General features: G+C 32.3%; 1 protein-coding gene across 2 annotated transcripts in view; it reads right to left on the reverse strand.

The window, feature by feature from the left end:
* Positions 1 to 423: 423 nt before the first annotated feature.
* The window catches only part of dtn (transmembrane protein 132C dtn), a 165,263-nt gene continuing 148,343 nt past the window's right edge, over positions 424 to 17,343 (reverse strand). The window contains exons 17-18 of one of the 2 annotated variants that reach the window (XM_072520199.1): positions 14,338 to 14,507; positions 424 to 7,190 (exon numbers count right to left, since the gene is read on the reverse strand). In XM_072520199.1, coding sequence (XP_072376300.1) covers positions 7,182 to 7,190; positions 14,338 to 14,507 — 179 coding nt within the window. In that variant the 3' untranslated portion in view covers positions 424 to 7,181. Of the gene's footprint in view, positions 9,941 to 14,337; positions 14,508 to 17,343 lie in introns of both variants that reach the window. The other variant, XM_072520198.1, reaches the window with a different exon arrangement.

Genomic DNA, 17,343 nt, shown 5'->3' on the forward strand with positions numbered 1-17,343 from the left:
TAGTTTTATATTCCTTAATCACCGTAAATACACTTCGTTCACAAAGTCCAACTTTATTCGCCACTTTTTCTATAATATCTTCACCGACTCACCTGAGATTTTCTATTGAATCATATTTAAATACTATTGTTCTGAAGCTATTTTCTTGCGGCATCTTAAAGCAATTACTATTTTAATTAGGAATAAGCCACAATTTAAGGTTAAAGTAAGTTTATTGACGTTTTACATTCCACTACTGATCCACTCCAATCGTTCTCAAAATACAAAACATTACTAAATTAAACAAATTTTGGTTTTAGTTACTTGGTGAAAAAAATTCTTCTAATAATTTAATTTTATCTGACTCATTCATATTCACAATTCAGACATATATTATACATTTTAAACGACATTTATAACAAGGGTTTAAATAAAACAAAGTCATCTACTTAGGCGAATTTATATACAAAGAAATGTACATAAACACTATATAATAATACAACATTATTTAAAACACAAATCTTAAATACAACTTAATTTTCTTCAGTCGGGGGAATACACAGAATCTAGTCATTATTTACACCATAATATGATACAAAAATTTACAAATAAAACTAGATATTACGCAAACACACTTATTTTCTTATTCTTACATCTTCTAAAGTACACATTGAATGTTAACGCCGGTTATAACAAAGTTATTTAATACAACATTTACTATTCCTATTTTTTTGTGTGAGTTCTTTTAAATTGTCATGTTTAAAAAGTTATGATTAAGTTAATTGAATGATTCATTGTTCTTCACTAAAACGTTCTCCCAAAAGTGATAACTCGAATAAACGGTGGTGAATATACAATAATAATATTGACACATGTTCTTTACTACATCTTCCTCCCAAAAGTTATAACTAGAACAAACGGTTGTGAATATACAATAATAATATTGATCTTACCTAAGCACGTGCAATATAACAAGAAATAGAAATTTGGATTGAGAAATATTTTATTACGGATGCCGCCACTCATGCATCTGTACACCTGTTAATCTAGATGTTTCTTATTCCGTAGGTTCCATCGTTGTCTAATTTCACATGAAAGCTTTGTAAGTTCAATTGTGATAATAAACGCATAAAATTATAAAAATCCAGATTAGAATCTCAATCTTATTTACCCGACATGGCAACATGTGATTTTTATTTGTTTCGTTTAATCTGCGCTAAAGGAAACTCTGCAGATGCAGTGAGCAGAGCGGTAAACTGCTGAGCTTTAACTCAGCGAGTCGCGGTTTCGAAACCGCTTGATGGATGCGAGGTAGATCCTCTAAATCTTTAGCCAGCCATTCGTCTTCTTTTTATGACTCATTCGTCTTCTTTGATCTTGGCTAACTTGATCTTTGATCTTGGCTTTCTTTATTAGTATTAACCTCTAGGTTGACCAACTTCGTTGATTAATCGTTTTAAAACTTAGTGTCCACAAAAATGACAGTTTTATAGGTATTTTCGCAATTATTTAAATGTTAGATGTTTAATTAAATTTCCGCATCCAAAAATTTTAGAAAAATTGCTTCCGAGTACAGATTAAAGATACGGGTAGATGTGACAATACATTTCCCCGTAGAACTTCTCGAAGCATTTTCACTTCCTCTCTTTTCTTATGATTGTCTTTAACCTTTAGATTTTTGATCATAGTCAAGTTTTTACTGTAAATTCTACTATCTAAGACTTCAGTTATTGTGCTGAACTTTATATTCTTTATGGTTAGATTCTGTTCCTCATAGACCCTTCGTAAAATAAAATTGTATTATTTATACATTTATTGTACATATCCCATGATTGGTAGTATCTATTTATATTTCTCGATATAGAGAGGCCTTTCCTTTTTTCTCGTCTTTCAACTATCAGGTAAAGTATAACGAACATGATATAAACACAGAAACTGGAAGCAAAAGAAATATTGGATGATAAACCATATCATATATGTTGATACGATATGATCGGAAGAACCCTAAAGACATAAAAAGGGACAATGAACAAAATTGTAGATAGCTACAAGAAGAACATTAGTATATCGTATATTATTTTTTTAGCAATTTCCAGAATAAAATCACTTCTTGTTTCACATCACAAACCGTTTAAGTTCATTGACAGTCCAAAAACCTTTGACATAATGGTCTTTGTTTTAAACTCCTTTCTACCATGTAAAATAAGGAAAGAAAATACGCTTGCTTCACACAATATTTTCCGCTAATCATAATTTCTACAAACATTTTATTATAACATTAAAATAACCAGCGTAAACATTCGTCTGACGTATATATAAGCATTAAAATATTTTCTTATATAACATTTTTTAAATTCCACATCGAAAATAATATCTTAAAGCATTTTTTGCAATTAGCAGATAGCACATACGTTTATTTTGTTTATAGAGGTATAAATTCTTGAGGAAAATAGTATATTTTCTTTTTCCGCAGATCATCAGATTAATTTTCAATATTAAAAGAAATATTTGTAGATGTTATTTTTTATTTGGCAAATGTTTAATGAAAAAAAGTAGTTCAAACTAGTATTTTTAGTCGCATCCAATATTGGCGATTTAAGCTTCCTCAATATCTTACAATTTAATGCATTTAAAGATGAAGTTTGCGTTTGATACACGATCTTTCTAGATTCTGTATCTCCATTATGTCTTATTTTTCATCTATCTTACAATTTCGCTAAGAACCCTGTCCAGTTTTAACTGCCAACCTAGAATGACATTTTGAACTTCTGAATCCTCGCCTAATTTATGTGTTTGTTATTTCTACTTTGATTTAGTAGAGATTTACACTGAGTATTGCACTTTCTATGTCTAAAATATGGCACGAAGTCTATATTTCTTGGCCAAAATGTGCCAAAATATTTTCTTCGATCTTCAATTTCTCCTCTCCAGTTAATAACATCGGCTTTTCACCGTTTCTAATTATCTGGTACTACGTCTTCCCCTAATTATTTAAATTTCTTCGTGTGTAAAACCTAAATTATTAGCTTTCCTATCATTCGTTAAATCTGCCCTAGACAATTCATTTCTAAGGTATTAATGAAAATGATTATTTTTGTTTCTTTTTAGTGATAGTAGGCTTTGTGGTTTGTTTTTCTTCTCCATATTTTATTTTTCTCAAACCATTCTTCCCTTCGGGATTATTTAGCATCCACATTTTGCATGCATAGGGTTGGTCAGCAGATTCTTAGTTTTGATAACTGAATAGAAACTTAAATTTCAAAAGTTTCCTTACGACTTCGATACTTCTTTTGTTAGCCATTTGTGTTTAATAATTATTTTTTCCTTGTATACCGCTTGCAGGAGGTAAATTCACAAATTGACCTTCTCTTCTTTTTATATTCAGATTTCCTCCCGGTTTTTGTTGAATCCACCCGATAGTCATCTATTTTGAATTTTTAATATTTATTTCAACCACGTATTTCTTTACTTCACTTTCTAGTTTCTAAAAATCCCCTTTAATTGGGAAGTATTAGTGTTTCTTGTTGAAAATTATGTATTTCCATTCTACCAAATTGTTTATTATATTTCCTAAACCTAAATCTGTGGATTTTCAAAAATAACTCTGTGGATAACTGATATTACTACTTTAGTCGCTTCCTGACTAAAAAAAAACTAGAATCTAAGCTCTACTTTTTTAATTCTATTAGTGTAACAACATATTTCGTTCTTGGAGATGTAAACTACCAGAGAATTTAGTCTTGTTAAAAAGATATTTTTTATGAATAAACTAACTAACCGTTTATGACTGCGGAAAAATATAATATAATTTATATAAGGAATGCATACAGAGTGTCTCAAATCAAATGTTTTTGTTTTTATCCAACTCACCAGTAAAATACAGCAAACGATATATTAAGAGGCTAAACATGGTAGACATAGTAAACCAGCTTTTGGTATTAATGAAAAGTATACCTACATGTTTAAAATTGAATTAAGCGATATAAAAAAAGAATTTACTATGTATAAAGCAATAATTTTATTAGAACAGCCTTTAACTAAATGTAGGTTATATATATGTAAGACACAAAGAAGACGATAGACATTGGATGTCTAATATTTGAGGTTTTAAATGAAGCCAAATATCTATTATTAATATAAGTGACCAGAGCTTCATTATTGGTGCATAACAAAAATGGTTAAGCCACTTGCCAAGAATTCCTAAACGGATTTATTATTGAAATCTACCAAGAATTAAGGAAAATATTCCCAGTAAACAATGAAATATTTCAGGTATACTCAAGAATAAAAAGAGCCTCAGAAACATTTTAGGCTGCTCTACAGTTATCTTGAGGTCCGTGAAACATATAACACTGGTTTGTAGCCTTTAAGAGACTAAATATTCCAGAACAAACATGAAAGAACTCCTGGCTGTACTAAAGTCATCTAAACTCACCTGATATATTTCAATCTATCCTGAAATCTTCCAGAGGTCGCTAAACCATTTTAAGACAGTCCTTAAACATTTTAATCTACACTAAGTATAAAAAGAAGACTACTTACAAATTCCACATCATTTACGGCTAGAAATGAATTATTTCAGGTAACCGTGTACCTATCTATAGGTATTCAGTCTGCCTTTAAGTCATTTATGAGGCCGCTAAAACATTACAGGTCAGTCACGAAGTATTTAAATTTGCACCAAGGATAAAGTGACGACTAGAAATTCTACAGCAATGTTCCCGGTCAACAATAAAGTATTTCAGGCTGCCCTCAAATCCATAAGAGGCTTCAGAAACATTTCAGGCTACTTTATAGTCATCTTGAGCTGCGTGAAACTCACCACACTGCTCTTGTAACCTTTAAGAGTTCCAGCAATATTCCAGTAGTTCCTTTGGCAGTCTTAAATTATCTTGAGTTTCCTGAAATATTTCATTCTCTATCAAATATGAAGACAATCTAGAATTCTACAACATTCCCGAACAGACTGAGGTATTTCATACTGGCATTAAGTCTTTCGACTTGTTCTTCAAACATTGCAGGCTGCATTCAATTATCTAGAGGTCCATGCAACATACCTTGCTGCCATTATAGCCTTTTAGAACCGTGACACACTTTCCAGAATATATATCAAACTTTACGGGCTTCCCAAAAGCTATCTAGAGTTTTCTGGCATATTTTAATCTGCACTGAGTATAAAGAGAAGACGGCCTAAAAATTTTACATAATCCCCGGTTAGAATTAGTATTTCGGGCTGCTGCTCTGAAGTTTTAAGGGGATTCGGAAATATTTTAGGTTGCCTATAGTTACCTAGTAGTCCGAGAAGTATACAGAGTCCTCCTTTAACCCCCCAACGACAGAGTTAACAAGTGTTCCAGGATAGAAATGAAAAGTTGACTACTCCGAGGATATCTAGATTCTCCTGTTATATTTCAGTCTACCTTGAAGTCCCAGAGGCGCTAAAAGATTTCATCTTGCACTTACGATTTTAGGATTCCTGTAATTCTTAAGAAACCCTGGAAAATTTCAGGTCGCCTACTGATATCTAGAGGTCTGTGAAACATATCACGCTACTCTAAAGCGTTTCACAGATTCCAAAAATATTTTGTATAGACATGAAACGCTTTTGACTCAAACCTACTAAATTGAAGGATGTGACCTTATGCTGTCTTGCATTCATCAATAAATATAATTATATCAGAAAAGTATCACATGATGTGGGTATGTGTGTGAGTGTGTATGTGTACGTGAATACTTTTTCTTACAAAAACATTGATTTGTGAGTCAAACACTCGATAATAGTTAATATAAGTGTGTTTATAAGCTAGTAGGAACAAATTTTTTAATAAATAGAATACTTAGAGTAGTTTTCTTTTGATGGACTTATTACCTGAGTCATTTTGGAACGTATTTTATTTGGTTTGAATCCAGCATAACTTTAAACTATTAATCTTGTCTGTTTCTTCAGAAATTTACAACTATGTGATATGTGCTGTCTAAACTATTCATTTATTGTTTATTTATTTCAAGAATAGTCTCAATTCCGTCATCGAGTGAGAAAATCTATACAAATTCCATACTGATACACACTGAAGCCGTAATTAAACTATTTTTTACGTCTTTAGCAACATATTCTCATACAATTCTTCAAAAATATAATTGTTAACGTTTTTGTAATAATTATTAAAATAATTTTAAGATTTAACACGTTCACTGCCAGTAAATATTCAAGATTTACCATAAATGCACATTAGAAGAATGAAAAAAAGAACGGTTGCTATTCATCCCTAGTGGTATCACTGGCTCAAGTTATACAAAGTATTGATTATTATAAGAATAAATCCAATAATAATCAATTTACTGCGATTTTCTAGAAAACACTCTTATTATTAAAACTCTATTTAAACCCTACTTCAATTTTTAATTTCTTTATTATTGCATTCACCAGTCTCAAAGTACATCTGAAGAAATAGACAGGAATCTTACGCTGAACTTTAGATCTACATATAATCCCCCAAAAGACAAACTACGTTAGTACCAGCTCTGCTTAATATACAACTGATCCATTTCTACTAGTTTATCGAAGATTTAACAATATTATACTTGTAGAAAAGTATTCCGGAAGCTGTAAAGCGTTTTAAGGTTTTTCATAACTATTTGTGCAATAATATACTAGTGAAAACTCAGTACAAAACATGAGTACATCATTTCAAATAAAGCTTTCTTTATTTTGACTAGAAAACATTAATAGCTACGTTTTTTGTTTTGTTTTGATCACTGCAAAAATCCTTTCTTTTCTCCGACTTGATATTTTTTCGCCCTGGTTAAGTTTATTCGTTCGCAAGTTATACAATTTTTACAAGTAACGCTGTACTAGTTTAGTACAAAGTTAGGAAACGTTTCCAGTATAAGAAAATGTTTATTTTTTTCATTAAAACACTTCGTTTTTACTCTCACTTCCAGTTTATATTCTTATGTTGATTTCTCTAAATATTCACTGATAACATTCAGATAGTTATCAGTACTGGGAACATTTTTCAAACTTTGTACAAAAAATATACACTTAGGTAATTACATTACTTTAAAAACTAAGTCGATAACACTTAAAAACTAAGTTACTTACATTTTTAGCGCTATAGCAGCATTCGTCAATGTAAAATGAGATGATGTTAACATTTTGTTATCGAAAGAGAACTAAAGTTCTACAACTGGAATTCAGGACTTCAAGACAACTGGAATTCAATTAAATTATATGTAGAACATATAAACCACCTTTATAACTTTTTTAAATATTTAGTACATTCAAAAATGAAAAATGTTCTCTCGAAAAAACATCATAATGTAAATATTAGGTATTTATTTGTTAAAGAAGTGTATGCAAATAATAATTATTATCTAAGATTTCTATTATTTGTTGATAGCCAAAGAAGCGCATATAAACAATTGAATTTGAATAGACCCAGATCCTTGCCTACAGAGGTAAGCTACGGAGCCTCCTAGTCTCCCCACCGCCATTCGGTGATGTGCGTTTGCACTATTTCTTGGCTGTGAATGCATTATAGTTGGTTTCTTTACGTGATCAAATAGAAATAATCATGTGAAAAATAGAAATAATCCAAATATAGCACAGAAGTCCAGTTGTAGTTGTAGAATAAATATTCTATAATTGATTTTAAAAAAGCTGAGGAGTCTCTTCAAAACCTTTAAGTCAATACCCACAAATATTTTACCCTGAGGGAATATTTCAATATAATATGTGAATAAAAATAAGCGTATTCATCTTCAGTACATATATTTAGATGTGTTTACTAAATAGGATATTTGTAAATAGTAAAAAATGGACATTTTTCTTATTGAAATGCGTATATAACACTGAAAATATTTCCACGATTCTTGCTCTACCAACATCCACTACAAGCATAGCCAACAAATTGTCTAGTTATCTATTTTATTCTATACTATACTATAAGGCTTTGTAGAATCATATGCACAATTTTTATAGTAAATTACTGTGAAAACGTATCATTTTCACACATAAGTTTTTCTAAGCTCTTAACATTCATATACATCGACCATTACTAAGATTTTTCTATCCATTTTAGAGAATAAAACTTTTCCCTATTACAATTACATAAATCTGTAAGCTTTTATTTAATATAAAATATGTGATTGTTAAGATTAAAATATTCCCTTTGTAGATATGCATCTTTTATTATCCGATCTCAGTGAGAGAGTGTATTTACCAAGAGCTTGGATGTATAATACCCACTGTATAATAACAGTCATTACTACACTACATTTCCAGCAAAAGATACAGGAGATATAAACTTAATTAAACGAAGCGATAATATTAACTTTTCCAGAAGTTTATGTAATTTTCTTTTTTAATTTTAAATTTCGATCTAATTTATAGCTTTAGTGGTGATGTTTAGATTAATTTTAATAGTTCCGTAATACCAACTATATTTCATGATAAAATCTCTTTTTTTATTTTTCCTTACAACTCAATTATTATTCAAATGATGAATCAGTCGCATACGTGAGTCAATTTCAACAAGGTTAGAGAAATAAATGTTAAACTTACTCATAATCTATTAATTGAACCTTGGACGAGCGGTTTCGAACACTGAACTTTGCTGTTCATTGTCAGGTCTCCGGAAAGGTTATTTAAAATGCTAAAAATTACAAAAAGTAACTATTATAGTTGTATCAGGTATGTTACAAATAGTGCCAATATTACGTATGCGTGGTTTGAAAGAGTTATATAAACAATACTTACATGCCGGTTCAAGAAATGTAGCTACATAGGTGCATAATGAACGCTTATTTAAGCTATGTTGTTTTCTGAGGGTCATCAGCTTCATTACACAATGAAAATTGTGGAATATTTCTTGGGGAGGCAGTTAGGAAATAAACTATTGTTGTTTAAGATATAGGATATAAATATGGAACTATTGACGTGATGGTTTGTCCAACGATAAGTGATGTTATATTTATAAAAGTTATTTTTATTTACTATAGAGGTATATGTACAAAATATGTGTTATTTTTTTATTTATTGGAGATTTTATTAAATGAAAGTGATGTAATATGGCTTACTGAATAGAACTGCTTGGAATATGTATATTATCCAAGGTGGTTTTATATGAAAATATTATTGAGTTAAGCCACCTATTTTAGTATATGGTGGTTAATAACTAGAATTGTGAGGGTCATAGGATAAAATAGAAACAGACACAAACGAACAAGAACATAGAAACAGGTCACACACATCAAGGCACTACACAAATTAAAATAGTTTAGATAGAAAATTGTACTACATTGGGAAACATTTGTGTAATCGAGAGAAGACATATTTAAAACTGCTTTTTGCGTTACTAAACAAATTAAAATAGTTTTGAAAATTGTACTACATTGGGAAACTTTTGTGTAATTCGGAGAAGAGATATTTGAAACTGCTTTTTGTGTTACTTGTTTAAGAGGCAAAATTGACTGTGTCAATGGGAAATAAGATTAAAAAATTTCTCTAACCTTGTCAATTATTATTATTACAACTCAAATTTGCCAGGAATATTATTATCTTTTATGAGTATTTTCTTAAGCATAAAGTGGTCGCACTAATCAAAGCAAATATTATTTTAGATAGTTACGAAAGTAACGACTGTTATATAAAACTGAAAATTTCAACTGTATAGTTCAATATCTTTGTACAGGAATAAAATAAATGTCGGGCATTGACCTACTTTACTTCGAGAATAAAATAAACCTTGATTTAAGTCAGTCTTGTGCATTAAGGTACACAAATGGCGATTTAAGCGTACGATTCGCTGACGTAATCGAAGAAATAGTCAAAGCTACATGTCGGATTCGAGGCGGAAATGTATGGGTGTTCGCTGAGAGCTGCGACTTTATATTGCTCGCTAAATGACAGCAAAATGCCATGGATCTTTGCAATGATCTCTTCTACTCAGGCATTCGATTCCTACAAAATTTTAAGTGCAAGATTAGTACGTTAATCTAATGTCCATTGAGATTATGAAGTAGAAGGCTTTAAATTTTTTTTGAAGCATAGCTTTCTTATCGTGGGCTACGGAGGGAGCGATGGATCCCACAGAGGTATGAAAAAATACAAACGACTAAAATGGTAAATGTAACGATAAAATGTAACGACAGATCGCCCGACCACAAACTACGTGAAGTAGTAAACATAGTCCTGCGTGTGTTTCTTAATAAAACAAAAGAAAACAAAAATAAAATAAAATAAACAAAATTAAATTAAAATAAAATGAAATAAATTAAATAAAATGAATTGAAATGAAATAAAATAAATTAAATTAAAAACCATGTCTCCGTGCTTAGACGATACAAAAGCTATGCTTCCCCTCCACGGTCACTTCCGTAGTGCCACATCCTGTTTTTTTTTATATGGCTTTTTTATGTATGGTTTATGTACAGCTTATTTGGCTAGTCGAAATCATGTGTAACATTTATGGAGTCTAATATCCATAAAAAGTAAAATAGATTAAAAATAATTTTTTTAATCATTACAATCAGCCAACATAAATACCACGCAGACCTGTTGGGATCTGTAAAAATAGCAGAGAGTTTTGGACATTTTTAGATAACAGATCCGATTTTTGCTAGATAGTATTCAGAATGACCCCATACTAGCGAGCTCATGACTAATTGTAAACAGGGCCGCCCAGAGCCAGGCCGGGCCCCGGGGATGAGACCGGCCGCCCCCCCCAAACATCCAGTTGAACGAAAATTCCCAAAAATCTGATAACTCATAAACTGGGATATGTAATAGTGAACACTCATGCTATTGACACAGGAAGGAAGAAAATTAAAACTGTTTTAACAATTAAACTTTGTTTTTAATTATTTACAATAGAACTGTTAGTTACAACATAACTTTTCTTGCTTTCATATCCGCAAAGTTTTGGATCACGTGGTCGAAATCAAGAGCTTTTGCAAGTTTCGACTCTATGCTTAACAGTCCCAAATCAGATAATCGTTGTTGACCCATAGTAGATCTTAAACAATTCTTAATTCAATATAAGGTTGAATGCTCGAATAAATGAACTTTGATCAAATAAAAGGCATATATCGAGCACAGTTTAATTTAATCTTGCCCAAGTACTTTCGATCCCTAGATCATCTTTAGGGGCATTTCGTCAATTGCGGCCTATCCGACAAGAACAAAATGTCATAAACATATAATTGTACATCACACTACACTACAAAAGGACAAACAAACACTTTAAAATTATTGAAGGAAAGCTACATTGCGTGCAGAAGCCGGAGACAGAATGTATGTTTCTGTCTCCGGCTTCTGCACGCAATGTAGCTTTCCTTCAATAATTTTAAAGTGTTTGTTTGTCCTTTTGTAGTGTAGTGTGATGTACAATTATATGTTTATGACATTTTGTTCTTGTCGGATAGGCCGCAATTGACGAAATGCCCCTGAAGATGATCTAGGGATCGAAAGTACTTGGGCAAGATTAAATTAAACTGTGCTCGATATATGCCTTTTATTTGATCAAAGTTAATTCTTAATTCGGCTCAAAACACTAAATGATCTCTCGGCCTGAGCAACGGATACTGGTAGGCAACAGAATATGCGAAGAGCAATGCACACATTGGGGAAAAGATTTGTCACACGAGCTTGTTCAAAAGTTTTGCTGGTTTCAGCGACGTATCTGAGATGTTTGATTTACTAACAGTTTTCAAGTAAATCATTTCATCAACTAGATCCCTGCTTACATCTGAATTGTACTCTTCGGCGAATCTTACACAACTTTCTGAGATCGTATTCTCGTCCATTTCGTTATACTTCCATAAAAATGAAAATTTCATTTCGATTTCTCTCAGTGCTGTGAACCTCTTTTTCAGGTTGGCCACCAAAACATCAATTATTGTGTAGAAAACTTCTGTTTTAAAGCGTTCTTCCGGGGATAAATTTAACATTACATCTTCTGTAGCTGTTTCATCGTGAAAAGTCTTCCTCTTTCTCGCACGGGAAGTGGAGAGTTCCGGTCGATACCATAAGCATTTGCAACATGTTTGCATTCAGACAATATCTTGTCCCAGTTATTTCTTAAGGCACTTAAATCATCAATTAGGCTCTCTATATTACTACTCTCAACATCCAAAGTAGCGTCCATAGTTTGAAGTAGTTGACTTCTGTAGTTGATGGGTACCAACACTTTCACCCAAATTGACGCCATGAGGATGCACTTGAAGGTGTTAAGATATTCTAAAACCCCATTGATTGTGGCTCTCGTTTCAACAGTTACGTTAAGATTCAACAATGATGAAACTGCCTCAATGATTTTGCCTATGTGTGCCGCTATTGGTTTCACACATTCTACTCTAGCACTCCACCTCGTATCAGACAATGAGTGCAGTGAAGATCCTACTATCTCTTTCAGAAGAGAGATATTTACAATTTGTAAATAAATACACGAGAAACCACAGTGTAAAATCACGGTAAAAACAGCATTTTTGTATTTTTTTCATTTATAAATTAAAATCTATGGATTTAATTAATTGATTTGAATTTATACTCAAATAGCACAAAGATCATCATCAGACATAGGCAAGCAATTAGAATAGCATGGTGCTAATTTAAGAACTTATTTTTTAAAGCAGTCACTAATATGACATAGCATCACTTCGATTGAAATATCAAGAAATGCGTAGATATCTATCCAATGAATGGAGAAACCTCTGCGTGAGCGACATTCCAATGAAATCATCTAGGACCACGTCGACAATGCAGCATCGAACCATTGATTGACATAAATAGACGGTTTCTGAAACATATCATTAAAACTCCTTTAAGGTGCAAAACAACAATACAACAACTGTCCCAAACAACAAGAAAAGGTTAATACGTATAAGCGGATACACAGACGCACTGTACGTTAAATCAAATCTTAACTGTCTTTTCCGTTTATTCCGATATACTCTGTACGAGTAGTAGAAACCAAATTCGCTAAGGATTTTTGCTTAGTTGAGGAAACATGTCGTGGAATTCAATTTTTAGATTGTCCCATGTCTCTATTAACATCTTTATCAACGTCTGTTTTGCCTTGCAATTCTTAGAAGGCACAGATTAAAGCAAAAATCTGAATTTGGTTTCGAAAATTAGTTTACAGATTTTAATATCAGATGTCGCTATTTGCGTCTATACGAAGCCATGTTAGAGTTGCTTCCTAAGACAGAAAATATTTATTTTCACTTTCAGAGCGACCGTGAATATCCGTCTCTGAAGATCCCTATTAGGGTGAAATACGTATAAGCGGATATACAGACGCACTGTATGTGAAATCAAATCTTAACTGTCTTTTCCTCCTATTAACTTAACCTTTCTTGTTTGAAAGGTTCTAAACGTTTGACATTCTTTTCCTCAAGATTTTCATTAGCTTCCTCCGTGGGTGTGTTAGTTGTTGCTGTGAAAACCTCAGAGTTTTCTAACATTATTGCCACTAATTGGTCGCAAAGTATATAAAATGCTGTAAATGAACAGGACTCACGGTGTGTTAAATATAACAAAAGAAGTATAGCTCTTGAGACTTGAGATAGTAAAGAACGGAAAGTACCCAGACGATATTTATGATCCCATCTAGTGCTAGTATCATTCTGAACCTAAAACAGTTAGGTACTAGTGAACATCTCTATAAGGCCATGAAAAAAGCAGAACGGTTTTTTCGGAAGAACAAAAAAGTAGAAGGTCCAGAGGCGCACTGAACAAATTTTTGGGAGATAATCCAGCCTCCCAGGTCATCTAGGGCTCGATAACACAAAATGTGTCTCCAGAACTAAATTCTTTTGATACCATATGTGTCTGCGATGAGTGCATTTCACAATTAGAGGGAGTGAGAGTCATATGGCTTAAACCTGAAGTAGAGCCCTCAAGTTTTCAAATCTCGGTGGAGATCAGTGTTTTGTTTACTTTTGATCTTAAAAACAAATTGAAATTTAGGTACATATAGTTACCTATACAAAGGACGAAGGCTATAGAGGTTTGTCTTTTTGTGCAATACTTACAAAAATAATACATTTTATAGGTTACGTTTTACGCGAGGAGCTTTAAATTGAACTATCATATTTTGCAACACTTTAGCAACATCCTTACTGTTAGAATTAGGTTCAATGTTAATGTAAAACATTGAGAAGTGCATATTTTTCGGAATAAAAACACATAAAGTTAGATTCTTTTGTTGTAACCTCAAAACTCAAAACATTTTCATGAAATATGTCTCGATATTATTGTTCTATCAAGTCAAGTCCAGTGAGCTGTATGCAAAATCTTTATACACAAATTCTAAATAATATAATGTAGCATATATATTTCCACAAAGAGAAACTTACCTTCAGATTCTCAAAATATTGCATAATCTGATCGTAATCCATATCAAGCTGTAAATCATCTAAGCCTGGAAGCTCCATGGATTTACTGGTTTCATTGTCATTTTTATCTGCATTAAACATTGGATTACCAACTATAGTGGCTGTTTTTACCTCAGCACTGTTCCTATTACCTAAAAACAATCTTGTAAGGTAAGTAACTGTCGAAAAAAGAACATAGTTTGAGAATTTTTTCGTTTAAGTAATCTTGAATTAGACATCGAAAATTTTTAATCGAGAAATTAAACTTTACTCTAAAGTAAACTGGAAAATATATTTAATCATTTTGCAATCATTGTCACAATTTAGATGGTTTATAAATACGTGGTAAATATTACAGACCAAAAAAACATGTGCTTAGTTATTCAAACTTCGGGCTACCAATTTCCGTTTTTAGCTAGCAGTCGATCGCATTAGATAATTCATTCATTTTTTTCGACTGGTATGGATAACATTTATATATTTCTTTTTAGCCAGTTAAGACCACATCTATGGTAACATCAGATTTTGTTTCCAGTTAAGCCAAATTCCACGACCACATTGCGAGAATTGATGCCCTTGTACGTAAATACAAAAAGATCATGGGTAACAGTAGTCCAATGCAATAGAAGTGATCCACCAAGATATTATGAATTCAAACACTAACCTATTTTTTTCTAGGAAACCGAAAACAAAAACACCAAAAACAAGTGTAGAATGGGCAGTAACATACGTTACCCATAAGTCCCCTGGATTTGAATTACCACGGAGAATATGACCCACCCTAAATAGGATCCGAACTTGTCATTATACATGTGCATACTCCTTGCATAAAATGGGGTAAGCAACCATCCCCCGAAGAGAACCTGACTATTGACCGAATTGTTGAAAAGTGTCCCAGAAGATTCTATAATTGTAAGCCGGACGACTTTCTGTTGTAACGATATGCATCGCCTTGGTCCCGTCAGCGCTCCATACACACGCACTCCCACCACAAGTTCCTCTTCCATCGATGTGCGCTAGAGGAGATGGAAGGCCTAGAACCGCATAAAAGAGCAGCTGCAGCAAGGCATTTTTTTCAAAATTTCAAAAAATTTTTACTCTAACCAAATTTTTTTAAAAATAAGCACTTTGACGGTTTAAACTTTCAGATCATATAAACAATACATAAATAAAGTCAATTATAAAGCATTAATGATTAGTTTTCTTTGTGCTGCTAATTAGGGGGTGATTTTCACGATGTTTTTACCAAAAGCAATGAAAGAATTTAATATACCAACACAACTAATAGAACTGATAAAAGAATCTCTAAAAGTAGAAAGTAGAATCCGGATACAAAATGAATTAACGGAAACAATAGATGCGAAAAAGGGACTACGCCAGGGAGACGCTCTATTATGCATCTTGTTCAACATCGTACTCGAGAAAATACTGAGGGACACAACAGTCAATACACGAGGAACAATCATTAATAAAAGCGTGCAAATACTAGCATTTGCAGATGATGTTGACATAATCGCAAGATCAAGAAGAGAAATGATAGAGACATACAACCAAATAGAACGAGCTGCACAAAATAGTGGTCTTAAAATCAATCAGACCAAAACAAAATATATGCAGGTAAGTAAAAACGCAGAAATAAGGCAGCCACAAAATATAACAATAGGAGAATACAACATAGAGGGGGTAAAAAACTTTATATACTTGGGATCCCTAGTCACGTCTGATAATAACGTTACGGAGGAAGTGAAGAGGCGAATATTTATTGCAAATAGATGTTACCATGGCTTTTAATTAGTCAACTAAGATCAGATAACGTCGCAAGAAAAACAAAATGCCAAATATATAAAACCCTAATAAGACCGGTACTCACATATGGCTCAGAAACCTGGACACTCACTAAAAGAGAGGAAACGTTGTTAGCCACCTTCGAAAGAAAAATCTTGCTACACATATATAAGGGCACAAAAGAAAACGGAATATGGCGAAGAAGATACAACTCTGAACTATACAAAATATACCAGGATCCGGATATTATAACATTCATTAAAATAGGACGGCTGCGTTGGATAGGACATGTAGAAAGAATTGAAGAAGGCGAAATACCAAACAAAATATTCAAACAGATGCCAGTAGGAAAAAGAACAAGAGGAAGACCGAAACTGAGATACTTAGAACAAATAGAAAATGATATAACAATCTTAAAAATAAAAAACTGGAGAAAAAAAGCACGAAACAGATCAGAATGGAGAGGAATCCTGGAACAGGCCAAGACCCAAAAAAAGTTGTCGAGCCAATGATGATGATGATTTTACCAAAAACAAAGGGAGCAACTTTATTTTAAGCCTAACTCGCTTAGTTTTGATGCTATAAACTTAAAAAAAAAAAACAAAGATAAAGCTTCTTTCATAATATCATGATCTGATAACACTTTCAAAAAGTTTTGATAAGTTTTTCCCAAAAAGTGCTAAGAAACTACTTTTCATGAGCTAGAACTCTGCTTCTACTGGGTCTGCAGAGTTTATAGTACACTATTTTTTGTTTTGTTTTTTTATAATCTACATTTTTGCTAAAAATATTTTTTGCATTTGCAAAAAGTACATACTTACTTTTTGAGTTATTTGTGAAGAACCGTGTAAAGACGTTGTTTTTATTTTGAAAAATGAACATTTTCACTCGCAATTAACTCAAAAAGTATTGACTTACTTAATTAACTCTGTAGAACAAAGGTTGCTTAGAATAAGTCAATTTATTCATTTCCGGACTTATTTTGAACGTATGTTTTTTCACCACCGAGAAGGGGTGGTTTTCACCGTCCAAGTAAAAGCAACTCTCAGCTCAAGTCCAAAACTGGGTAAGAGGAACCTAAATCCAAACTTTCAACCAAATCCGTCGTGACGAGGAAAATTACACTCCACAACGGTCATTTACTGGAGTATTAAATTTTTGAATATTTAGTTATTAATGAATATTAATGTTCACGGAATGGAA

The sequence above is a fragment of the Diabrotica undecimpunctata genome, chromosome 1, assembly GCF_040954645.1.
Source record: "Diabrotica undecimpunctata isolate CICGRU chromosome 1, icDiaUnde3, whole genome shotgun sequence".
Taxonomy (NCBI): domain Eukaryota; kingdom Metazoa; phylum Arthropoda; class Insecta; order Coleoptera; family Chrysomelidae; genus Diabrotica; species Diabrotica undecimpunctata.